This window comes from Dipodomys merriami, unplaced genomic scaffold (assembly GCF_024711535.1).
Source record: "Dipodomys merriami isolate MVZ:Mamm:240054 unplaced genomic scaffold, mDipMer1.0.p SCAF_22, whole genome shotgun sequence".
In the NCBI taxonomy this organism is placed as follows: Eukaryota; Metazoa; Chordata; class Mammalia; order Rodentia; family Heteromyidae; genus Dipodomys; species Dipodomys merriami.
In genome coordinates, this window is record NW_027203604.1 from 10710144 (window position 1) to 10737825 (window position 27682).

Consider the following 27682-nt stretch of genomic DNA (forward strand, 5'->3'; position numbering starts at 1 on the left):
AATTGAGTTCAGACTTAGCTGGTTTCCATATGTGTGTGATGCTGAGTATCAGTGTCAACTCAGTATGATTAACATTGATGAACTCAAACTAAACTCCAGATCTTATGATCTTGGTTTGAATATTGTCAGGAATACAAGTAGTGAATCTCATAGTTAACTATTATTGATAATTCATTATAGGAAAGAGTAGGTTCTTTTAAATAACTGAATTATATTCTTGGGAGTGAGCTGTGGCTCAAGTAGAGCACTAGCCTTGAGCAAGAAAGCCAAGGGGCAGTGCCCCAGACCTGAATTCAAGCCTTAGATTACACACACACACACACACACACACACACACACACACACACACACACACACACACACACACACACACGCGCACACCTGAATTCAAGCCTTAGATTACACACATACACACACACATACACACACACACACACACCAAAAATCTCAAACCACACACACCAAAAATCTCAGAAACCTGAAAAAAATTACAAGTATTCTTTTTTTGGTTGAGGAAATTGCAAGCTATACGTCATATCAGATGGTTTTATAAACAAGTATTAGATGTTCTAAAGATGCTGGAGCTTCAAATTATAGTGTTATATTAATAATGTATGGTTGAGTTAGTCTAAATGTACTCTTAACAGCTATGCTGTTAAGGCAGACACAGTTTAGTGTAATCACAGCACAAAATCTGTAGTACACTGGCCAGGGCATCCTTCTGACTGGAGTTCTCACCCTGTGGCAGGATCCAGTGGGAATTTGCTCCACCGTCATTTTGCTCATATTCCTCTGGCTTTAAGAGAGGTTGAATACCTCTTCTATCATATTGCTACTGGGCATTTTTCCTCCATTTTTCTCGTAAAAAGATAAAGTTCTTTTCCTTTTCTGTATTGATGGAGTCTGAACATAGTGGGGCCATCCTGGATGCAAATGTGTGTGGGAGAGAATATTGGTTTTCAGCATTTGGTTCTTGACACAAGGACTCCTTCTGTAAGGGAGTATTGCTTCTGCTCATCTGTTTTGCATCCCAGCAACTTGTTGAGCTTCTCTATTTGTGGACAAGTGAGCTGTTATGCATAGAAGATGGTTAGCTTTGGCTTTTGTGTTTAAGGCCCAGGGTGTCTAAGGCTTGACTCTTGGAAGTGGAAACCACCCCCCCCCTTCGCCCCCAGTGTTCCTCTGTACCTCATCCAGGCAGTGGTCCTGGAATAAGCCTCCAGGAGAGCCAGGGTGCAGCCAGCTGGCAGGCTTTGCCCATGGCTTGTTTTGTATAGTTTTTGTGGTTCCTTTAAAAGTTGATGGGAATGGGAGAAAGTACATTAAGCCAAAAGTACAGTTTTACAAATTTAGGAATAATTAGGAATTTATTGCAATACTTAATTGATTTACTTTCGATTCTGAAAATTTTAGTATTTAGGCTTTTATCATACTGTAGGTGGGCTCTTTTGTTGAAATACATTTCTTTGTTTTGTTTGGGAGCACTAGTCTGAGCAAAAATTAAAAAATCATTGGGGCTGGGAAGGTGGCTCAGTGGTAGAGCGCTTGCCTTGCAAGCCTGAGGCCCTGGGTTCGATTCCTCAGCACCATATAAGCAAAAAGAAAAAAGCCGGAAGTGGTGCTGTGGCTCAAGTGGTAGAGCGCTAGCCTTGAGCTGAAGAGCTGAGGGACAGCGCCCAGGCCCAGAGTTCAGGCCCCACAACCGGACCCAAAAAAAAAAAAAAAAAAAAAAAAAAAAAAAAAAAAAAAAAATAAAAAAATAAAAAATCATATGACTGACAGTAGAATCTTTTTTAAATAATGAGACTGTGTATGTGTTTGTAGAGGATTATAGATATCCTACATTATGTGAAAAGTACACTTGGAATTGTAGCTCCTATCCCCACTATGTCTCCAGTCACCCTATGCTATAGTGTCTTGCAAACTGCTTTAGGGCACCCAAGGCCTGGTGTACTTCTTTCCCCTTTTTAAATAGCAAAACTGTTTGTTTGCTTTAATTATATTTTTAGGAGCATTTCAAAGGATTATTATCTTCTTTGTCATACCTGGCTCATTTCCTGGAATGAAACTCAAAATAGATACTTATCCTGCTGGTTGTGTAACTTATTGAGTCATAATTTCTCCTACTGCTGCTGGGATTGGCTGTTGCCTATTGGATCTGCAGTTCCTGTTTCAGTCATTGGTGTTTCTGCACCACTGCCATTTTCATATTCTTTTGGATCTTTGAAACTAGACCCTCTATTGCTGCTGCTGCTGTTCCTCCTCTTCCTCCTCCTCCTCCTCTTCCTCTTCCTCCTCCTTTTCCTCTTCTCCTTCTTCTCCTTCTCCTGCTTCCTTCTTCCTTCTTTCTTCTTTTGTGCTGGTCCTGGGTTTATAACTCAGGACCTGGGTGCTGTCCCTGAGATTCTTTACTCAAGGCTAGTAGTGCTCTACCACTTGAGTCACACCTCCGCCTGCAGTTTTCTGGGTGCTTAGTTGGAGACAAAACTCTGAAAGACTTTCTTGCCAAGGCTGTCTTTGAACCTTTACTCTCAGATTTCAGCCTTCTGTGTACTTAGGATTATAGGCATGAGCCACCAGTGTCTGATCCCACTGCCTTTTAAAATGTGCACTTGGTGGCGCTTCCCTGTAATTGCTAAATGCTCCTAATAGAAGAAATGCTGGATAGGTAATCGTGAAACTAGATATTTTCCTAAAGAGATTTGCTATGACAAACATCATTGGAGGAAAAAACCCAGGATCATTAGAATTCATAATATTGTAAAATAGCTGACATTCTATTAAATATTATGATGTTCTACCTAAATAAATTCCTTAGTAGAAGGAATTTTATAGCTTTCCACAGTGCTCATTTATATTAATTAATATTTGAAAGTATCAACTAATCAATCTGGTTAATGATTTGATAATGCTATTTATTTTTTCTGTTTTACTTGTTCTTTTGGGACTTCACTTTTCTGTCAGTTTGTGTTACATATTTCATACAAGTTATAATGTAAATAAGGGTAATCACATGACTATGAATACTTTTCAGAAATATTGCCTTAAAGAAATGTGGAAATTGCACTGGAGAGTAGCAAATTGCAGGTAAAGGAGATGAATTTGGGACTTTTGGCTGATGGGAAATGATAAAACCAGAACTCTGGTCACAAGGAAGGGCTTAGGGTTTTACACACTGCAGATTCATTCTGTAGACCACTGAGTACAGGGTGTTGGAAAGCAGGACATTCATGGGTGACTTTTTGACTGATTTGGTGAAGGAGATTCTATGAGCTGAGTAACACCCTAAGTTTAGTGTTACTGGTTTGGAGATGTCCACAGGCAAGTGGCTCTGTACAGTTTAGTAGAGCATATATTGAGAGATAAAGAAGCTGAGGCATCGCCACAGGGAGCTGGAAAGACAGGAAGGATAAGAGACCCAGCACAGAACTGTAGAGGGAAGGGCCAGGAAGCAGTGTCAAGGGAGGAGAGTCTCTGATCTTAGAGTCAGTATATTTAACTGGGATTGAAGACTGTCCACTGGCAAGCACAGCACTGCAGTCTTGCTGTAATTGGAGCCGAAACAGTCTTGGTGAGTTTTGATAAATGGGTATGGATGACAAGGATTTAGCACTAGTCTCCAGGGGGAGGTCAGCTGAAGGCCCATAACTGGGCTTGGGGAAAAGTTTTGATAGATGAGATTTAAGATCAGAGAGGTAGTAGATTGAGCAAATTAGAAGCATAATCTCTTTAGGCAGGTTTTAAGGAAGGAAAAATAATTTGAAACATAACAAAGTTGTTCCATTTTACTTAGGAGCTTGAGAAATACTCAGGTTAGCTTGGTATTGTAATACTTTATAGATCATTCTTTTCCTATTTTCAGGTAAAATCCATTAGATAAGATTTGTTCCATTAAACTAATTTCCTGACTGTAAAAATTATATATATATATTATATAATATATTATAAAATATTATATATTATAATACATATAATGTAATATATATGTTGTAATAATACATAATTATATATAATATATATTTATATATAATATAGTATAATATTATGCATATATTATATATTGTTATATATAATATATTATAACATATAATATTATAATGTTACATATTATACTATATAATATACTATATAATATATATCATAATATGTGTAATATATTATATAGTATATTATATATAATATATATAATTATAAATGTATGTGTGTGTGTGTGTATATATATATATATATATATATATATATATATATATATATATATATATATATATATATATATATATATAAAATGGGTTTTGTTTTTTCTCCCACAAAGTGTGTTGGAAAGTACTTGAATTGGTCCTGTCCTTTGAAGTTCTTGCCTCCCCAAATGTTCACACAGGTCCACAATGGTGACTTATGGTTTGTGTGAAATCCCACTCCCTGTTTTTCTGGGGTTGTTCTGCTTTGGGTGGCAGCTGCCTGCTTGTGCTACTCGCCAGCCTTGACAGACTGTTATCTGATCAGTCTGGTAGATTCCTTTATGAGTGAATGAGTAGTACTCAAGCCCTAGCAGATGTGTAGCTCTTAAAAGAAGTTTGGGGAATTTTAGAATTCCCTAAATAAATTAGAATACCTATAGAATAGAAGAGAGATTTGGGGAGTTGATACTTTATAAAAATCTATATTTTGTTTATATATTAAATTAGCTTCAGGGGGCTGGGAAGGTGGCTCAGTGGTAGAGCGCTTGCCTTGCGTGCCTGTGTCCCTGGGTTCGATTCCTCAGCACCACATAAGCAAAAAGAAAAAAGCTGGAAGTGGCACTGTGGCTCAAGGGGTAGAACGCTAGCCTTGAGCTGAAGAGCTCAGGGACAGTGCCCAGGTCCAGAGTTCAGGCCCCACGACTGGACCCCCCCAAAAAAAATTGGCTTCACATTCTGTAGTCAAAATTAATAAGAAGCATTCCATTTCACAAAATACCTAACATAACCAGTCATTTTTGAATGAGTTATAAAAATGAAATCTGTGCATTTTAATAACAAAGTCTTATTAAAACAGTCTGGACTCAGTCTAGCAAGTCTAGTTTGGAGTTCCGTGATTGGATGCTTTCACCTGTCATGCTTCTGGCAGGTGCTCAGAGGCTGTGTCCCAGAAAGAGTGGTGTTGTAGAGCCGGTTCATAGTACTCCTTGTTGGTCCTTGTTAAGTGGTGGAGCTAATGGGCCTTTGCCTCAGAGACCAATTGAACTACTTCCCTCTTGTTTAAGCAGATGTAATATCTCTTTCTTTGAATGAGATTGCCATTTTAACACCAAGGTAGCCCATAACAAGTCAGGAGTTTTACAATTATGCAAAGATAGTTTCACCTTGACATTTATATGAACCAAACATTGCATAAAAGACTTTAAGAAGAGATGAAGTCAGAACTGTGAGCCCATTAATCTAATAAAAATTTTTCATGAAAGTAATTCAGTAATGTGGGAAGTTAAAAAATACTGGTTGCCCATTTATGTGATGAACTACTTTATAATCATTAATAAAGTTTTTGCAAACAATGCTTATTTTTGAAGGTCAAAGGTATATAAACATCTGCATACAATATTTTAAAATATGCTCATATTAAATGGTCTAAAGTGAACTCCAAAGTGAGATATGATCTAAGTGAAGACACGTAACATTTTCTATTTCAGCTAATCTACCAGTGCCAACGATCGCAGCAATAGATGGACTTGCTTTAGGTGGTGGTCTTGAACTGGCTCTAGCATGTGATATACGAGTAGCAGGTGAGAATCCTATTCAGAACATAATTTTTAAAAGTGGGACCTGGGAATATAGCTAATTCTTAAACCAAACTTGTGTGAGACCCTAAGTTTGGTCTCCAATACTAAATTAATGGGGGGGGGGCTTACTTTTCAAGTATTTTGTTTTGCTGTTGTTATATGTAACTTTTTTTTAAAACTTCACTTATTGGGTTTAATGATGCATTTGAAATTCCCAATTAAAGAGAAGATTTTTAAAGCTTGGGATGCTGAGACCAGGAGATTCACAAGATTGAGGCTAAGCTGGGCTCATGAAACTGTCTGAAAAAGCCAAGCAAAAGGGAAAAGGGAAGAGAAAAGGGAAGAAGAGGGGAGGAAAAGAAGACAAGGAAGATTTTTGTTATTCAGCCTTAGCAGTGGGAACAGACAAGATTTGGACCAGATGATTGAGTTGGAACTTAAGTTCTGTCCTTTGTAGATACCTCCTTCTTTCTAAAATGGGGATAATGACTATTGCTGGGAGCATTTAACCTATGGAGTTAATCTATGGATGTGCTTTAGTCCAAGCACTTTTAATGACTTTTGGCTCCAATAATAATGACTTGATGATTCCTTTTTTAGTTCACTTACTTGCTGAATGCTTTTCTGATGTGTATGAAGTGGTTATGAAAATAATGAAAAAAATTGGTGCTCACCACTTTCTGACTTTGATTAGGTGTCGCATGTATACTTTATGTGTATTCACTCCCTTGGTCTGCCTTGCAACCCCAGGAACATGGTGTACCTTGGGGTACAGGAGGAAATTAGTACAGATATAGGAGAGACCAAAACAAACGATTGAACTGAGATTTGAACCCAGGTGATCTGGCTTCAAAGCTCATATTTCTGTTACCCCACTAGAGCAAATACATATACTGATTTGCCATGCCATTGTTCTGGACATAGAATTGCATAGACTCTAGTACTGCTTACGCCTTGGACAGCACTGAGAACCCAGTGAAGCAGACAGCACATCGTTGTCACTGTTCTTCCTCTGGTTCTCACTGTCACTTCCAAAATCAATGCAATTCAGCCTTTAATAACTTGATGGGACTGTGTCTTCGGATTTGTAGTTTCTTGTCCATGTATACTTTACCTCCTTTCTACCCTGTGTTAGGTCCTTATTTTGTTGTGATAGAATCACTAGTTTTGTTGTGGGTTTTTGCTTTTTCTTCTGTTGCTAGGATCAAGTAGATTTTAAATTAAAAATCTGAGGTACATGTAATTCATTTTGAGCGAAAATTCAGGGAATGAGGAGGATGTAAGAAATAGTGTAAGTACAGTTAGACATGTGAGTAAAGAAACAATTAAGATCCTGTAAGGTATCCATACAAACAGATGGAAAGAGGAAGACTATATAGCTGTGAGAACAGTAAAGATACTTATCCCAAACAACAGAGGTTTGGCCTAAGAAGTTGCCATAGTTGATGTCGTATATTAAGCTGTTTGATCTGGGGACTACTTAGGCAGCTAAAGAATTCATGCTTGTCAGGCAAATCTCTCTCCTAGTCCTGAATAATTAATAGAATTTAAGCCATCAAACCTAAGTTGGCAATATCAGGTCTAATATTGCAGTACAACTCTGCTCTTTCATCAAAAAATAAAGTCACTGCCAAACACTTTTTAATGGAAAATGTTAGGTTCTTTCCTTACGGGTGTCATGTAGAGTGCTTACATATTTCCTTAACTCAGTATCTGAAGTGATTTTAAGAAGTTGTGACACCAGTTTGATTAATAAACATAATATTTTTTGGTGTATCATGTTTTACTGATCTTTTCAAGTTGTTTTACTGATCTTTTCAATGTGTTGACGTGGATGTTACTTAGTTTTCTTTATTTCTTTTTAGCTTCTTCTGCGAAAATGGGCCTGGTTGAAACAAAGCTGGCAATTATTCCTGGTGGAGGTAGGAATAGCTCACATCTATTGTAATACTCCTGATTTGTTCCCAGAAACAAAGGGATGGTACAAGAGCATGAAATGGGAAAGGCAACATACTAGGGAAAGGGACTAATGTTGTTTTGTTTATTCTTTTAATGAAGTTCCTATTCAAAATTCACTCTTTTTTTTTAATTATGTAGATGCAAAGATGGTGATTTTGCTGACCATTGCTTTCTTTTTGTACCCTCTGTGCTTTTTTTGTATTATTTCTTACATTTTAAATTATTGATAGACCACATAGTTTGCATCTATTTTCTGAAGGATTATACAGCTCTTCTGTACCTTTCTTGTTTGTGCATTTAAAGTGTACACCTGCAATTGAGAGCTTCATGTACACAGTGAGACTCTGAATAGAGGAGTAGGTAGGGCTTCTGTTAAGCAGATTATATTAGGGCAATAAGTGAAGGAAAGGTTTATTTTGACTCACAGTTTCTGAGGTTTCAGACCATGATTCATTGGCTTAGTTGCTTTTAAGCCTGTGATGAGGCAGGAAAATGTAAAGGAATTGTTCACCTCATGGCAGCAGGAGGTATAAGAGAGGGAGGAAGGGGCCAGGGTCCCAGTAGGCCCTTTGTGTACCAGTGGCCTAACTTTCTCTACTAGGCCCTAACCCCTGAAGGTTCCACCACTTTCCAATAGTGCCAAAGCCTAGGACCAAACCTTCAGTACATAGGCCTTTGGGAGACACTCTAGGTCCAAACTCTAGCAGCACCTCAGGCTTCTGGCTGCCTTTCTTGTTGCTATATAGCAGGACATAGACTGAGTTTCGTGAATTTAAAGCTTATGAGGTGTTCTTTATTTTGTTCCTAGAAAAGCGAGGTAAATTGAACAGCTTCTGTGAAGAATCATTAAGAAAGCTACTTTTCAACACTGACAGTGGAATATTGCATCCTTAAAAAAGTCTGCATTCTTGTGGCAATTTTGATTTAGATCATTTGGAGGTAATTGCCATTTTGTGAGGTTATTCTTTTAAAAAGTGGACTTTACTTAAGGATTAACAAATTACAGTAAGTTTCCTAGGTAATTTGTACATATATATGACAATTTACGAGTGTATAAATAAGGTAATTAACAATGTAAAGATTAAATATAGTGGATAAATAGGGCAGACATGTTTACATATGAATAGGTTAAAACCATATGTTTAATACTATTATAAACGTGTGTACCTGATTAGAGTCTGTAGATAGAAATTAAACATAAGTTGCAGTGAAACTGAAGGCTGCTCAAGTCAACAACTAAGGTTATTCTATTTTGGTAATTCGTGAAAATACTGTTCTTTTTTGATTTTTTTTTTTTTTTGGGTCCGGTCATGGGGCCTGAACTCTGGGCCTGGGCGCTGTCCCTCAGCTCTTCAGCTCAAGGCTAGCGCTCTACCACTTGAGCCACAGCGTCACTTCCGGCTTTTTTCTTTTTGCTTATGTGGTGCTGAGGAATCGAACCCAGGGCCTCAGGCATGCAAGGCAAGCGCTTTACCACTGAGCCACCTTCCCAGCCCCCTTTTTAGAAAATTTTATTGTATTGTAAAGATGCGTTACAGAGGGGTTACATTTACACGAGTAAGGCAATGAGTACATTGTTGTTCTCCCACTATCCCTTCTCTCCCCACCTCCCTCACCCCCCCCACCCCCCCGCAAGTTGTAAAGTACAGAAAATAGTGTTCTTACAGGCCAAAAGCATTATAATACCTGTCTGTTCTATCATACCTACCTATTTCACAGTGACTAATGAAAGAAGGATTCATAAGGATGGACTTACTTGAAGAGCTTTATTAGAAAATAGGTGAAATTAAACTGTTGGGAAAACTATGATATATTTCTGAATATGTTTTTGGTGTGGTGTTAGAGATTAAATCCAGAACCTTGTGAATCTTAGGCATGCAGTCTACTACTGAATTCTGTCTCAGCATTAAGATTCTTTTCAGAAGTAAGCTTTTACTGATGATTAGGATATCACTAAGCCTAGAAAGATAGTGGCTATAGTATGAAAGAGTCAGAAGATAATAAAAAGTTCTAGAGATGAAATCATCTTGGGTTATTTAAATGAGCCTTAAATCTAATGACAAAGTGTCCTTGGAGTTTGGGGGATGAGGGAGGAGAGAAGATAGACACAAACAGAAGAAAAGATCCCTGGAAGACGGGGGAGTAATCCATGCCAGAAACTGAGAGAGGCATGGGGTCCATGCTCCCTCAGAGACTCTAGTAGCAACCATCCCTGCAGACATCTCGATTCCAGGCTTCTGCCTTCACAAACTGTGAGAGAATACATTTCTGTGGCACACAAATAACTGCCAAATGCAACCTCAAGAAACTGATTCAGTGACTTTTTAATGTGTTTTATGCAGTGTTTTCAACTGGAGTCAGATGACAGACAGAGAGATCAGGATAGAAAGAAGATGGACTTCGTGAGTTAGATTGTCCATGTGTGAATGTGAGGTGATTTATGTCAAATCCACCAGAATGATAGGCTGTCTGAGAATACTGTTTGGTTTAATTGAGGAGTAGAGAATGTCCTTGAATCATCACCTCACCAATCCTCCCACCCAAACACTGATTTACTCAACTCTTCTTCCCTCCCTCTCTTTCTCCTTCCCTCCATTCTGTTTCCCTTCCCTTTCTCCCACTTTCTTTCCTTTTTCTTTTCATCCTTTCTTTCAACATGATCTTGCTATATAGACCAGGCAGGCCTCAAACTTACTGAACTTAGCATCCTGAATGTTAGGATTACAAGCATGTCCCACCATGCCCAGATTCAAGCACTAATTTCTTTTAAAAGTAAGCAATGTATTATACTGAAGTTTGTGTCTTCTGAATTCTGAATAGTATCTTCTCATGGTTTAGGTTTAGGTTAAATGTTTTTGCTAAGAATGCTAAATGGGTGATGCTGTATGTTGCATTTGGCAGTTATTTGTGTGTCACTTCACTGTGACCATGTTCTGTTGTCCCATTTTTGGTAATGATAATTTAAATCCCTTGCTTAAAGTAGTGACTCACTTCACCCATATTTTTAGCATTCTGTTACAACACTGACAGAGATGGGGGTGGGAAGAGGGAGAAAGAATGAGAATATATCAAAGAACCCAGGTTCTGGAGAACCAGAAAAAGAGCCACAGTGTTGTCTGTTTTTCATCTCTCCAGTGTGATGGCTGAGAACATCACTGAACATCCTTGTAGGCTGTATTTAGCAATCAGGTGGTTTCTTGGCATGTTTTCCAGGAACTCTGAAGCAATGATGAATTTTAAATCCCTCTGAATGCATGTTGGTAATCTTGAACACAGTCTTGAATTTGGAATGCTTGTTTATAACCTTTGCTGAAATTATCCTAGAATTTACATCAGAATCTGAGCTTATCTTTTGAATATTCTCGGTGGTGACTCATTTTTATTCTGTGAGGGTGAATTCCTCTTTCATAAATAGCAAATGATCTTTCTGTGCCAAATCTGATGAATAAGGTCATACTGCTTTAAGAGGGAGGAAAGTATAATAAAAATACAACTGGTTTCTTAAGAGGCTTATGTAATGCGAAAACTTGTTACCAGTGCTGTGCACAGCGGGCTGTAGTGCTGGCTTAGTGCAGTGCCTCCTGAGGTGACTTTCAGAAACTGTTGGGTTGGGCACCTTTCTGCAGACCAGCATATGTAAAATCTCATTTCCTTACACACTGAAATGTGACACACTGACCACTGGCTTGCACTTAATTAGGTGTTCCAGGAGCTGCTTGTTGACTTCCCACTGTGTGGGGCCATTTTGATAGTTGCTGTGGAGGAAACTCCCTGACAGTTTATCTTCTGACATGTGGTGGGAGAGATTCAATATACCCAAATTGTAACTGCTCTGTTATGGTAAAGTTTGTAATAAAACAGAAATAAAGCAATTTAAAACCAGGGTTCCTGAGTTTAGAGAAAATAGTGTGGATTCTGTGAGGCACCGTGAAGGAAGAACTGATACATCTTGGTTGGCTAGGCCTACAGAATAGGCTTTGCTCCCCTGTGTGCCCATTGTGCACTGAGCATATTTATTCACTTAATTTAGTATACTTCTGTTGAATCCTGCCCAAGTAGAAACCCTGGGGCAGTGAGGGAACAAGGTTCACTGCCATATACCTTGCCTTCCAGCACAGGAACAGCACACACTGCAGGTGAGGAGTCTCTATAATAGCTGAAGAGGAAAGTGCTATAGGGAAAGAAAGGAGAATGGGTCTGATGGGAGCGTGGGTAGGTAGGGTTTTCCATTTGAGACTCCATAGCAAGCCTCACTGAGAGTGTAACTGCAGTGGAGAAAGGATTTGACTAAATTATTCAGACAGATTTGAGGAAGAACATAAAAACTAACACTCAAGGAGAAGGGCTTATGTGAGATAGTGCTTAGAATGTTCACTGTCACTGTAGGCACAAATGGTGGGAATAAGAGAGGAAACTGTCAGCAGCAGGGGTGATGTGTAGGTGTTTTCAACAGCATTATAAGGACTTCAGCTTTTACCCTAAATGAAAAGAGGACTCACACTGGTGTATCAGCAGAGGTTTGACATGCTCTTAGGCTTTTAAAGGTTTATGATCACTGTGCCAAGAGGAAACTATAGTGGGCCAAGGCTTGAAGCAAGAACTGGACTGAGCTGGTACTAAAGGAGGTAGAGGTATGGTCAGGCTCTGGGTGTCTTTCAAAGATACAGTGAAGAGAATCTCTTTACAGGTTTGATTAATCAGTATCAATCAGTCTCACTAAATACAACCTTTTCCAGTACTTAATGAGAATTCTTTTCTTCTTAATCTGTATGTATTTCCCCCTTCCACCCCTCGGCGCCATTCCTCCTCCCAGTGTAGGGCTTGAACTCAGGGCCTGGGTGCTGTTCCTGAGCTTTTTTTGCTCAAGATGAGTGCTCTACTACTTTGAGCCACAGCTCTACTTCTGATTTTTAGGAGATTAATTGGAGAGAAGAGTCTCCTGGACTTTCCTGCCTAGACTGGCTTCAAACCTTGATCCTGGGAGTAGCTAGGATTAGGAGCTAGTACCTAGGATTACAGGCATGAACCACCAAAACCCAGTTCTGTTTTTACCTCTTATCTCCTCCTTCTCTACTTCCTCCTTCTCCTCTTCTTCTAATTATATTTCACAAGCACTGCTTTGTAATTGGGATACTCATTTAAGTTTTTTTTTTTTTTTTTTTTTGTCAGTCATGGGGCCTGAACTCTGGGCCTGGGTGCCGTCCCTCAGCTCTTCAGCTCAAGGCTAGTGTTCTACCACTTGAGCCACAGTGCCACCTCCAGCTTTTTCTGCTTATGTGGTGCTGAGGAATCGAACCCAGGGCCTCATACAAGCAAGGCAAGCACTCTACCACTGAGCGATCTTCCCAGCCTCTCATTTTAATTTAAATATGATTATTGATATTGTTATGGTTTACTTCCCATTTTCTCATTTGTTGACTTTTTTTCCAGCTGATTTTGTATTCATTCACCTTTTTGCAGTAATTTGGGTTGGCTAAATATTTTCTATGGTTCTATGTGGTCTTTATTGATTTATATTCTATCACCTTTTTATTTTGTTTACATACTGTTACTCATTTATGTTTTTAAAAATTATTTTAAGGTATACTTTGTACATCTTTAATTATGACAGACAATGATAAAGTAATAAAACCTTTTCATAAATGAGAATATTATAGTGAGTACATCTATTTTTTTTCAACCTTTGTTTTATTATTCTCATGTACTTGAGTTTTACATATGTCATGCATCCACACTATTCTTTGTTTTGTTAATTGTTAATTGTTCTTGAGAGATTTATGTACTTAGGAAAGCCTTATGTAATTATTTCCAGTTCTTTTTAGTTCTCTATGTAGATCTTTATTTCCTCTTGTTACTTCCTTCTTTGCTTCAGTGCAGGTTTTCTGGTGATTAAAAAAGCCCTTATTTTACCTCTATATTGGAAATTATTTGGTTGGGTATGTAATTCTTGTTATAGCACTTTAAAGATGTTCAGCTGTTTTATTAGTTGGAAACATTTTTATGACTAGGATTCTGCTGTCTCCTGCTCTGTTCTGTGCATAGAAGGTGTATCTCTCTGAAACTAATTTTTCTTTGTGTATGTGTGTGCCTATTTTTAGGCTTGAACTCAGAGCCTGGGTGTGAGCCACTGGTGCCTACTCTGCAACTCCTTTTAAGCCTTCTTTCTTTTGGTTCTGAGCTGTTGGAGTTTGGTGCGCTTTGGTGTGGTTTTCTTGATGCTCCTTTTGCTTAGCATTTATTGAACTCACTTCAGTAGATCTTTCCCTGGTCTGTGCACAGCGATGACCAGTAAGTGTTCTGAGGAATGCATATGCAAGGTCTCTGGAGCTTTCTCTCTGTTCTACACACTCCAGATGACTTTTTTGCTCCTTCTCTTGAAGTGAGAGTCAGGTGAATTCAGCTTCATTTTCACCTCAGCACTCATTTCCTTTCTTTCAGCCACCACAAACTTTTTTTGTTTTTTGTTTTTCCTTATCTTCCTCCAGTCCTAGAGTTAAAACTCAGGGCCTTGCACTTGCAAGGCAGGTACCCTACTACTTTAACCATGCCCCAGCCCTTGTCTGCTTTAGTTAATTTTTGGATAGGTTCCTGCATTTTTACCTGAGGTTGGCTCTTGCATAGCTAGGATTACAGATGTGAATCACCATGCCTGGCTTGTTGGTTGGATTGGGATCTTGCTAGCTTTCTGTCTGGGGTGGTCTTGAATTGTGATCCTCCTGGCTCCATATCCTGAGTGGCTAGATTTCCAGGTAGGAGCCACCATACCTGGTTCTGCACTGATCCCCTGTATGGACTAGAAGTGCTGTCCTCTCCTCTCCTCTCCTCTCCTCTCTTCTCCTCTCCTCTCCTCTCCCCTTCCCCTCCCTTATCCCCTCCCCTCTCCTTCCCTCCCCTGCCCCTCCCCTCCCCTTTCTCTTCTCCTCTCCTCTCCTCCCCTCCCCTCCCCTTTCTCTTCTCATCTCCTTTCCTCCCTTCCCCTCTCCTCTCTTCTCCTCTCCTCTCTTCTCCTCTCCTCTCCTCTCCTCTCCTCTCCTCTCCTCTCCTCTCCTCTCCTCTCCTCTCCTCTCCTCTCCTCTCCTCTCCTCTCCTCTCCTCTCCTCCCCTCCCCTCCCCTCCTCTCCCCTCCTCTCCCCTCCTCTCCCCTCCCCTCCCCTCCCCTCCTCTCCTTCTGTTTCTTTTCCTTTCTCCCTCCCTTCCTTCTCTCTCTTCCCTCCCTCCCTCCCTCCCTCCCTCCCTCCCTCCCTCCCTCCCTGCCTGCCTGCCTGCCTGCCTGCCTGCCTGCCTGCCTGCCTGCCTGCCTGCCTTCCTGCCTTCCTGCCTTCCTGCCTTCCTGCTTGCTTGCTTGAACTCAGGGCCTAGGTACTGTCCCTAGGGCCTCTTTGTGCTCAAGGCTAGTACTCTACCACTTGAGCCACAGCACCACTTTCAGTTTTTGAGTGGTTAATTGGAGATAAAAATCTCATGGAGCTGGGCAGCAATGGCTCACGGCTGTAATCCTAGCTACTCAGGAGGCTGAGATCTGAGGATCATGGTTCAAAGCCAACCCAGGCAAGAATGTTCATAAGACTCTTATCTCCAATAAACCACTAGAAAACCGGAAGTGGCGCTGTAGCTCAAGAAGTAGAGTGCTCACCTTGACATGAAGAGCTGAGGGGCGGCACCCAGGCCCAGAGTTCAAGACCTACGACCAAAAAAACAAAGTCTCTTGGGGAATTTTCTTCCCGGGCTTTAAACTGCAATCCTCAGATCTCAGCCTCTTGAGTAGGGAGGATTACAGGCAAGAGCTACTGACACCTTGCCAGAAGTACTGTGATTTCTTAAATGAATAAACATACTGTACTTCAGTGGTATTATTTTTGTCAGATGCCTGCTTAATCAGGCTGTCCATTTAATTTTCATCCAGACTGATTGATGTTGATTTTCTATTTATGGAGATCTGACCAAATGCATTCAAAATGTATTACTTGTAAAGGTGAATTCAAACTTCAGAGTGATGGTCTTAAAGGGCATCTGGCATTAGTAAAAGACTCTTTCTTTTGAAATAGATTTGCCAGTTTTTATAGTTGTCACTCAGAAGTAAGAGCCATCTGTCAGAATTGTGGTAGAGATGAAAAAAAAATCAGCGTTCAGATTTCTTATCTGCAGTAGATATGTAAATTGAGGATTTAAAAAAATAAGCTTTTATTGCATATAAGATTACACTGTGAAACCAGGATGTGGGTTTATGTATGTCTTCCTTTCCCATTTGTTTATTTTTCCATGGGAAAGCAGGACCTAGTAACTATATTCTTGGACCCCATGGTCTTTAGTCATGGTGACTGTACAGCAGCTCTATTGTATAGTTCTGTGGCCTACAGCTTGTGCTAGCAATTAGTTGTCTTCTTCTCCTGCCCTTCCTTCCCCTTGTCTTCTGCCTTTCTGTCTCTTTCCTGGCATTCACCATTAGAAAAGCACCTGCCTGCTGTGTCATGCCTCTTCTAGTGGAAAACACCGGAGCCCAGGTATGCTTTGGGGAGCCATCTACTCAGAGCTACGTGACCTCAGTTAATAAGAAGGACCGAATAACGCTGCTGAAAATATAACTCCCAGGGCTTTTGAAGGTTCAAGAAACAGTATCTTCTAAAAGGAAAAGCTTTATAAAAACTGATGATATATGACTATAAACATAAAGTAATAATAGGAGAGTATTGGGGAAATGTTCAAAATTGAATGAATCTTTCAGTTGAAAGTTTTCTAAAAGTGGTATTTGCATTGCTTCATGTCACTTCATTTTGATTCAAATAATAGGGGAATTGTATAGTCCAAGTAGGTAATAACTGTTAGCGGTTTGCTACTTGTATTTCACATTTTTGAACTTGATGTGTAGATTTCTGTCCTAAAATATGGTCATATTGTATATTACCTTCTGCAGCTTGCTGCTTTTAATTTGATAGTATATTTTGGACATCTTTTCTTACTTATAGCTCTAATGGTAAACCTTTCAAAGTTTCATTATAAGATCTTTTTCTTGTTTTCATTTTGAGATACCTTTCAGTAATTATGTTAAGAAATATAAATAACATTAATGATGAGGGTTTTTTTGTTGTTATTTTTCTTGCTTAATTGTTTTTGGTTCTTTTTTTTTTTTCATTCCTGGCATTTGAACTTTCAACATTACCACTTGCTGGGTTGTCTCCCCTTATTAATTGCTTAATTTTTGCTTTTGTTTCTTCCCTTACTCCTGATTTGTCTTTTCACAGAACCAGGTCTTAAGCTTATGTTTTTGTTAATATATTCGCATCTCTAATTTATGACTTCAGACTTGTGAATTAGTACAGATATTTTTATTCTAATTTAACTTAAATATTAAATTTATATCTTAAGCTAACCTCCATTCATTTTTATATAATTTTTATTCTTATTTCCTTAGTTTCTGTATTTTATTAGTTATATTATTTTTGGTTTTGCTTTTGTCTTTGTGATCTACCAGTCAAGTTGTATTTCTGTCAATTTCTTGTTTTGTTTTTCTATTCAAATTATTATTATTTTGCCTGTCCTGGGGCTTGAACTCAGGGCCTTGACTCTATCCCTGAGCTGCTTTTGCTCACGGCTAGTGCTCTACCACTTGAGCCACAGTGCCACTTCCCTTCCAGCCATTTCTGAGTAGTTAATTGAACATTCCTGCTGGGCTAGCTTTGAAACACAATCCTCCGATTTCAGCCTCCTGAGTAGCTAGGATTACAGTCAGGTGCCATGGCTCACTGGTGAACCCAGTTCTATCAAATTATATACATATACTTATGTAATATGTATATATGTGTATATGTATAAATTTGTGCATGTGTATGCTGGTTCTAGAGCTTGAACTCAGGGCCTGGGTACTGTACTATAGCTTTTTCACTCAAGGCTGGTGCTCTACCACTTGAGCCACAGCTCCACTTCTACCTTTAAGTGGTTAATTAGAGATAAGAGTCTTATGGACTTTCCTGCCTATGCTGGCTTTGACTCACCAGTCTTAGTTCTTAGAAGCCTCTTAACTAGCTAGCATTATAGGCCTAAGCCATCAGTACCTTACACATATTGCTATTTCTCTCTTCCTCCCTCCTTTCTTCCCTTCCTCCCTCCCTCCCTCCTTTCCTTCTTTCCTCCCTCCTTCCTTCCCTCCCTCTTTCCTTCGTTCCTCCTTCTTTTTGTGCCCAAAGAATTCATATCTTCATTAGGATTTATATTCTCATTATTATGAAGAATTGATTGGTTCCCCACTAAATGCTTTTGCCTTCAATTCTGTCTTTTGTTGCTTATTTGATGATTCCAGATCCATTTGACCATCATTTCCCAGCCTTTTTTGTTTTCTTTTGTTTTGTCTGAGACAAGTGTCTCACCATGTAACCCACTCAGTCTGGCCTTTAGTTCTATGTCCTTTTACCTCAGCTCCCAGAGTGCTGGGATCCCAGGCTTGTACTGCCTGATCTGACTCAGCCTTTTAGAACTTAGGGACTGGGTACTGTCCCGAAGCTTTTAAACTCAAGGCTGTTGCTGTATCACTTGAACCACAGCTCTGCTTCTGCCTTTTTGGTGAGGTAAATCTGGCTTTAAACTTGATCCTCAGAGCCCAGCCTCCTGAGTAGCTAGGATTACAGGAGTAAGCCCCCGGTACTTGGCTTATTTTCACTTTGGAGTTGCAAAGATATGTGCCTCACAGATGTTATACAGAGTTTTGTAATGTTCTATATACATTTCTTCTAGGTGAACTGTTTTCATATTTCCTTCATGAGGGAACCCACATAACAAATATATTTATAGACTGATGTCTTCCATGCTTGTTTCTTACCCTGTGACTCCAAAAGTTACTGTTTTGGAGTCTTACCAGTGTGTATTTTGCTTGATTTTGCCTACATGCTGCTATATACAAGTTCAGTATTTCTTTATATCTTTAAGTAACAAAAAGATACTTTTTCTTCATGTTTTTCATTTTATTGTTTATATTTTTCTTAGGTGTGAAGCAGAAACCAGACCTTTAGACTCCAGGCCCCAACTCTAGGAGTTTTCCTATCAGGTCTGGACACTCAGCTCTATGTGTCAAAGAGATGTGGTGAAGATCAGAGAAAGGAGATTTATTCCATGATGTACATGCTATGGGAAGACAACACTTTAGTGTATCTTCACCTCTCTTTGGGTTACAAACATGCATTGTATGTTTACATAGATCAAGAAGTAAGGAGAGAGAGCAAAATGTATACAAAATACATGCATAAATAAATTCCAATCATAAGCCTATTCAGAAGTGGTCAGGGTGGCTGGAAGTTGTCTGACAGCTGATTGTCTCAGCTTTGGTTAGGTGGGCCTTGTTACAAAGAGTCATGGCCACCTGGCACATCGTGGTGGTTCTACTGTTGTCTCCTTTTAGGCTTCCAAGATGACTTTAGGAGAGAATGGCTCAGGGCAAAAAACTAGATACAAAATGGAAACCAGATGTCTAAGCTTTTTGCCCTACATTTAATTAATTTATTTTGCCCCTTAGCAAAAGCAGATATTAAGAACTTGTTATAGTTCTACAACATCAGCCAATAATCTTTGTTCAGTTTCTATTTGAGACACTAAGACATTGAAAATATTTAAATCTTTCTTATTTTTCAAAATTTGAAATTACAAATAACCATTTGAGAGCTAGCTTTAACAAGTAGAAAGTTCATTTTTATATTGGTTTTCCATGTTCTTGTACAGAAAATTTATTTAAAACTTAATACATGAGACTGTGCTTTAGGAAGCTATTTTAGTGCTACTCTCAAAGGATATAGTCCTATTCCTTTCCCACCCTAGTGAAACTAGGTCACTGGCTTTTGGCACAGGTCCATGCTGTGAGACTTATTTGATGTTCAAATGTGCTGTCTAGAAATAGTGATGCAATGTCAGCAAGGCCACTTTTCATTTTGTGAACATAATTTCCAGTGCTTCGGAATTAATATATTCTTAACCTGTGAGTGATTACTTTATCACTAGCATTTCAGAGCTTGTGGATATTGTAGATATTTCAGAAACTTGTGGATATTGCTACAGTTATCCTGTTAGGTGATGTTAGATGGTTTCTGTTAAGCATGGAGATTTTGTCTGTTGAAATGGTTGGTGTTTTGAAACCCTCTCCCCTATACACACATGTAAAATAACTATTGGTCTCTTGGATTATTACATGTAGGTCCTATAATTAGTGGTCACAGTTAGCTATTTTGAGATCATATATCAGCTAAATGTTCAGAAAGAGAGAAAATATGAATTCCTGCAAAATTACTTGACTGCTTAAGGACTACTTGGGTCTGGCTGCTTCCTTGGGAAGTGAATTGACTCTGTATCTGTTTCCTAATCTGTGTGACTATTCATGTGTATTTCATCAGAGTATTGTGAGGTCAATGGGAATGAATTCATGTTCAAGACTTTGAGAAGGTTTTGATAGATCATCACCACCCAAAGTAAGTAGTGGTAGGGGTGTTATTGTTCAGTGTGTTTTATAGATGTCTTGTTTTCTCTTTGACCATCCTCCCCTTTCCTTCCCTAATAAATTGTTTCTCCTGTGTAGTTAGGGATAATAGAAGGTAAGTTTTAGGAATAGCATCATTTTGAATATTTTAAGAAGTAAAAATGTTTGTATGATTGGCCAGTAGCTTAGCAAAGCACAATTAGTAGGAACTTTTCCAAACATTACAGGGTGAAGCTTAGTAATGAGGCAGGTTTGTGTTTCACCTGATGAAGGATAAGGAGGTTCTTTGAAGCTTCCCAGTTTCCAGTAAAATTCAGGAGCTTGATATGTCCAAATGAAAATCATTCCAAGGTGTCTCAGAAAAGGGAGAGTCTGACAAGATGGAAGTTTTAGTAAGAATTTATTATGATACAACAGGATAAAAGTAGGGAGTGTAAAAAGGGAGAGAAAGGAACTTCTTGCTATAAGTGCAAGAGAAGCAGACAAGCTAAAATACAGTGGCCCTCTTGTTTGTTCTATCTGCTTTGGTCATCAGTTAAAGGTCTGGCAACCACTGATCATTAGAGGTGATTTTGAGTGGCCAAGATGGGTGATACAAACATAGGCACAGTTGGTAACTTTTAGGACCTCCTTTGCCAAATAGACCTTCTAATTCTATTTCTACCTGTTAGTAGGAGAGACCACATGTCAAAGGGGAGACAGATGCCAAGAGTCCCTTATGTGTCCTTATTTTTAACTTAATATTTAAAAGGTGATTGGAGGGGATCTAGCTCCTACTTTCTGGTTCTGATGTTTGAGTCTCACCTTTTAATTATTAATTTCAATTTCCCTGTTTCTTTATCTTGCTTGCCTCATATGGATTTGTGATTTCTTTTCTCTATAAACTAAAGAATTAAAAGGAAAGTGTTTAAGGTGAACATAAGTTTATTTGAAAATGAAAGGAAAGCCATGGAAGAAAGTAACAAAGCTCTCCATTAGGAAAGGAGTCTAAAGGAGTCCAGTGGAGTGCTCTGGGAGAATGGTTTTATTGAACTGGATTCCTCCCAGATCTCTTGGCTTCATGTTGATTGTTGGATGGCTTATATATGCACTGCCCTGGCTCTTTTCATTGGTTGAGCAATCACCCAAGGCATTGTGGGAAGAAGTATTTGAGCAATAAAGAAGCATTTGAGCAGGAACCTAACTCTCTATGGGAACAAGAAGCACCATAATGGGACATGTTATTACCGGCTATGTTTTATGTCTGACACTTTTTATCCCTGTCTGCCTGCTTTGTTTTCTTTCTCTCATTTGTTTGCCTTTCCTTTGTTTTTCTTCCTTGAATTATCTATTTTCACCTTATCAGTATTGTTAATGTACATAATGGTTTATTTATTGTGAATTAAGTCCTGTTCAGAAAGTTGAGGGCCAGTCTAGCTAGTTATTTGATTTTTTTTCTTAATTTTCATAAACTCGATTTCTCAGTTACAGAATTTTTGCCCAATTGTAACTGATAAGCTTTACAACAAAGATTAGGAATTTAGTAGAAAATAAGTATTGTAAAATCTGGAAGGGTTTGAAATTTTAATTAGGTTAAGAGCATGTTCTTTAGTATTGCAGTTACATCTTTAGTTTGCAATTACATCTCTTTGCTGGTTTGAATGTGTCCTTCTGGCCCCCAAGAGTTCCTTGACAGGAAGAACTGTCCGTGTTTTTGACTCTTGTATCAGCAATACCTTAGATCATGCTTGTTAAATGAAAGGTGCTAGTAAAGAGTTGTTGAACTAAATTAAATGCCTGTTCTCTAAATGTTAAAAGTTAAGAGGCATTACCAAAAATTCTGCTTATATGTTTAGATTTTTTTTCTGCTGAGAATGTTTTCTACACATCTGTACCCTTGTTTCTGTTGTCTTTCTTGTAGCTGGCGTTTTTGTAAGCAGGCATTGGTTTCTCTGTCCTTTAGTGACAGAAGACTCCGATTCTGGGGAACTTGCAGGAACCGTTCCCCTACTGTGCGTAAAATAGACCTTGAGAAACCCTTTATTTGTGTGCCTTATTTGGTCCTAGCCAAAAAAGGAAGGAACAGATTGTCTTTAAGGAGCAGATTGTCTTTTTAAACTTCAAATATACCTGGCCAGCACTTTTGTACCTCTGAGAAGAGAGAAAAGAAGACAAATGAATAATCAGGAGTTATTTGTGTTTTGTGGCTGCTGAAATTTTAAGGGGCACAAAGAATTAGTAATCTTATCAGATGAGCTGAAAAACTCAAAAGCCATGTACATATGACCATATAAGAATTGAACCCCAAGATAAGATACGGACACAAGAGGTCTGTCTTTATTGTTATGTTTTAAATGCACCGTGTGATTTTATGTTTTTGTTGCTGTTTCTTTTCTATGTTCTTTCCCTTAGGGCATATCCCCCTGTTGTCACTGTACTTGATTTTGGTATCCTACATCTTATATATACATTTGTCTGATATAGGGAGGGGAAGGGGAATAACAAAATGCTGACACAAGGACACAGGATGACCCATCGCAACAAGGATACCCACAGGGCAGTATATTTAAGTGTCTGTAATTATTTTTTGCTGATTGGCCTCATGAATGTACCCATATGCACATCAATTTCGATGCCTTCACAAACTTATTTCAGTTATAACCTTTATTTTATTTGACCTCATGTAAGTGTAACATTTCTAATGCCAGTTGATACTAAAGAAATCTGTATTGCTGTTCAAATATGTGAAGTGTAACATTCACCTATTCTCACCTATCATGCTAGTTAATAGCCACTTAACTAACACTTTCATAAGAGGCAGTTACACAGCACAGTCCTTTCTCATGGAGTCTTTAGGAGAGAGCTCCTTAACAGAAATACTAGGACATGAGCTAAGGAAGGAGTAACATTGTCCAAAAAGAAATATACTCACTAGCTAACTTAAGAAATGGTAGCCACTCTGTACATCTCCCTTCTAATAACAATTTTTTAAAAATCATGAAAATAAAAAGAAATACTAGGAAGAGCTTTCCTGCTGGTGGTGTGTCAGTCAAGTGAACGGTGTGGTGAAGAAGCACCAACAGAAAGTTTGTGGCCATTGGTGTCTGCCTCCTCTTTAAGTCTCTGGGCCCTTGCAGTATAGTATTGGGTGGCTGCGGGCTAAGTTTCTATTGCTTTGTCCCTGTCCAGGGCAGCAGTTCTTAGGGCAGCACCTCTCTTGCGCAGCAAGGTTCTTTCTTACCAGAGGCAGGCCTCTCAAGAATCATTTGGGGCTTCGATCCTTGTTTATGGGGACTCAACTGCTGCCTGGGTTTTTAAAACATTCTTCATAGTTTATTACCCCCCCCCCAAAAGACACCTCTCAGTAATTACTTTTTCTGTATAAATTGTCCAAAGTTTGTTCCCACTGTATTACTAGTAGCTAGAGGCTTTTGATTGATAAATCTATTGATTCTTCTGTCATTCTCAGTTCAGATTTGTGAGTACATTAATGCCAAAGCAAAGTGTCACATACTCAGAATGTTTTGACTTTTTTAGAGTGTTTTGTGCTGATTTCCCAGTGTAGTAGTCTGTGAGGTACCTATCTACTGAGCACTTTGAGTACCAGTTTTGTACCCAACCCTGCTAGTGGCTAGAAATACAGCAGTAAGCAAAGGAGACATAGGAAGGAAGGAACAAAGTTGTTTCATAGCTCTTTGGACACCCTCCCCACAATGATTCCCTTCAGTGGTTTGTGTGGGACTCTTGATCGGACAGGCAGAAGCATCATTTAAAATATCAGCTAGCCTGTGGAACATGGGAAGCTACCTGGGTTCATTACAGCAGGTACAAGTGTATGAAATTAAGTATGTAATTGCCCTAGAATGGAGCTTTAAAGGTCCATGTGGATATGAGAATTAACATTGTAAATACTTTACTATAAAAATTTAAGCACATGCTGTATTAAATCTGGACCATATGCTACTTAGTCTAATGTCTATTTTAGCTGTTGCACTACACACAAAGAATGTGTAGGAGCACCAGGTTTTCAAATAACATAATCTTCAGTGGGAGCTGCTGTTGTGCTTCCTTATTTAACACGCAAAAGCACTGACATCTGATCCAAACTAATACTCATTCCATGTTTGTAGGCAGGTCTAGGACTTGTGAAAAGTTAGAAGCTTGTTGGGGATTCTTTGTTTTATTTTTTTATGGAGGAGCTATTGGGATATTGTATGTATGTATATGTTGGTTAGGCCTTCTTTCTTTACCCATACTAAATACCTTGTGACTGAATATTTATTTTCATCAGTGTGAATATTAAAGAAAAGTTAAGCAGAAGCAATCTTAATATCTTGTTGATTACATTCCAGGAAAAAAAATAAAAGAAATGACAGAACATTAAGCCCGAACACCATTTGCTATAATTACCCTGTGTATAACTGTTAGCTGTCAAGCTTTGATTGAAACTTACTGAAGGTTGACACCAGCTGCATGCATTAATTGTCTCTGCAAGCAAATGCACATACTGCAGTCACCATTTGGAAGCATACTCTTTTCCATATAATTTGTTATAAAGACTTTCTGATTGAGCTTGAATGAATGCTGCATAAGTTTAGTTTTATCCTTTGCCCCAGTTTTAGCAAACAGAAATCCATTTAGCTAAGTCTTATGTTTCTGTATAAAAGTGGTATTTCCAAATTTTATAATAATTAACCAATTGTGAGATTACAAGTATTATTTTTTATTTTCTACTTTTTGTTCTTTTTGTGATATATAGGACTTTCAACTCGGGATCTTCTACTTACTAGGCAGACCTCTATCACTTAAGCCTACTCCCATCCCCTTTTTGTGTTTAGTTATCTCAGCTCCCAATCCTCCTACCCGTGCTTCCAAGGAAACTAGAGCCTCCTTTTTTGACAACTAATATTTAACTCTTTCCAGAATTCCAATTTATGCATTTGTATATTTAGTAAGGTATTTTGGTTATATTTGAACTTCAGCTTCCAGTTGGATTTCTCTATAATTAATATTTAATCTTTGCAATATAAAAGTATTTTGAAAAGCACCAAAGTACAGCTGTTATTGTCTGTATCAAAGTGATGAAAACCAGTGTGGGGGTTTATTTGAACTGTGCAGTGTTATTTTGGTAGGTGAGTGACTGCAGTGTTTGACTTGCTAGGTAGTGCATGAGGCCAAAGCAGGCTATGCCAGTCTTTAAAATAGATTCCTTATGTGTATTGATTATAATCTGAATTTGAACAGTATAGATTAGGAAAAATTAGGCATAGTAAATAGCAGCCAGGAATTTAAAAACTCAGCCTGAAGCAAATACAGAAGACTGATCTTCACCCTTTAGCTTCATTTTAGGGGAGAGACTAGGAAAAATATGGCCTGGGAAATGGCATACAGGACCTCAGAAACAGACAAAGTATTGAGGAGCACTGTCTTTGTTGCTTTATGACTTGTTCAGAAATTTTCATTTTGTAAATGAAGTCAGGGACCCTGAGTGGAAAGTCACTACTTCCAAAGGGAATCTTCACAACCCTCATCTGGACCTGGTGACAAATTGAACTAACATTTTAGGTGGAGGCCAATAGAAGATTCTTACTTCTTTGTCACACCACAGGGAGCATCTATTTTGAGGCCTAAAGTGGGAGGGGGGGAGTGAGTGCAGTTTAAATTTATCTAAATACTTATACTGAGAAATATCTCAATATCTCTCAGGTCTGAAAATCTGTAGTAGACTTTTGCTACTTTGTAGCGGCCCAGCATTTCTCTCCTTTACTAAAAATACTCTAGTGTCCACCAGGAGAGCACAGGCCCTGTTCACACAGCTGCTCTGCCTCATCCGTCTTGGTCATGGGAACTTGGGTTTCTCCATCTGGGCTTTCCAATGGGAGCAACGACAACAGAGGTCTCCAAGTGGATGCTCACTCCTTCCTCCAGACTTCGCCACTTGATCCTCCTCTTTTCCACCTGTTGTCTTTCACAGCCTCGCTTTGGTTTTCTCTGAGAGCCTTCTCAAAATCCCAGCTCCTCACATCTTCAGTTCTCAAAGTTCCCTTATTCTTAACTAACTAGAGGTGATTTTAATTGCCTTTGACCTTCACAAGAACTTTAAGAAGTGTAGTTTGAGCCAGGCGTCGGTGGCTCACTCCTGTAATCCTAGCTACTCAGGAGGCTGAGATCTGAGGATCGCGGTTTCAAGCCCAACCCTGGCAAGAAAGCCCAGGAGACTCTTATCTCCAATAAACCACCAGAAAACCGCAAGTGGTGCTGTGGCTCAAGCGGTAGAGTGCTCGCCTTGAGCTGAAAAGCGTAGGGACAACACCCAAGCCCCACGATCCTCCCCCCAAAAAAATGTAGTTTGGAAGATATAAATTGTATAGATGCTTATAGTTCCATTTACCAGTGCTCTAGAGTTGAAAGCCACGATTGGCCACTAGTTGCTTGTGTGTCTTTATTAAGAGGTAAGTTGAACTAAAGTATTTGTGTTACCTTGATTTTTTGTTTATTTTGTAGTTATATGAAAATAAACAAAGTAAGTGTTTTTCTCTCGTACTTTTAAAGTGATAGTGCTAGGGTTTGACGTATGGGAAGACTAAATTGAAAGAATTACAGCTAGAAACTCATTCAATCAGAATAAAATGCAGTTTAACCACTGAAAGCATTTGAGGGTTTTCTCTTTTTTTTTTCTTTTGTGCGATGAGACTTAAGCATAAATAAAATATGCACATGAGCTGTCTATTTGTTTTCTTAGCTGTGCAGCCTGGCATTGGGTCTAGGGACTCTGAAGTCCAGCTAGGCAGCTCTATGCAAGGGCTTTACTGCAGTTTCTGGCAGAAACAGTATGTACCATATCAGTACAGTAAGACTCTTCACACATCATAAGCCCTTCAGCTCCCTGGCCTTATGGGCCAGGAATTTGTGAAAGCCACTGAACAGCATTTGTTTTTTGTTTTCTTGTTGCTCCCATAGCCAGAGTTGGGCATCAAGATGTGGCCCTTAAATATTCCTTTCTCTTGTTCAAACCCTTGAGTTTCTATTTGTTATGCTTAACCTTCACATATTGGTGTGGTTGGCACTTGGTGGACTTCTTAGTCCTCTTTCTGACCATCTTAGGCTTCACCAGAAAGTAGACATGATAGTAGGGAATAGCAGCCACCTCTGTAGGCAGTACCAAAAAAAAAAAAAAAAAAAAAGGGAAAGGCCATTTGTTTTCTATTGAAACTAAGATAGTCTGGGAGAATTTGTATTGAAAAGAAATTAAACATTTCTCTTTCAGTCTGAATATGAACTAATGAAATGGAAACTGAGCATTTATATTTAGATCTGTCAGTTCATAGTATTTGTTTTAGATCACTGTCTCTATCACATCTTTTCACCTTGGGCCTCTCAACAGGCATCAAATCCATCTTTTATGAGGGCATTCATGAAGAATGCTTGCTTGAATATTTAGGAAATGTTAATTATCTAAACCATTACACTCCAGTAGGATAAACTGTGGCACAGGAGTAGTCACAGCAGCAGCTTGTTTTGTTTTTTTTTAAATGCTT

At 38.8% G+C, this 27682-nt stretch overlaps 1 protein-coding gene across 2 annotated transcripts in view; it reads left to right on the top strand.

Annotated features, from left to right (window-relative positions):
• Nucleotides 1-27682, top strand: part of Auh (AU RNA binding methylglutaconyl-CoA hydratase) — a 147586-nt gene that overhangs the window by 68577 nt on the left and 51327 nt on the right. For both annotated transcript variants that reach the window (XM_070033326.1, XM_070033327.1), the window contains exons 5-6: nt 5666-5758; nt 7621-7677. In XM_070033326.1, coding sequence (XP_069889427.1) covers nt 5666-5758; nt 7621-7677 — 150 coding nt within the window. The remainder of the gene's footprint in view (nt 1-5665; nt 5759-7620; nt 7678-27682) is intronic.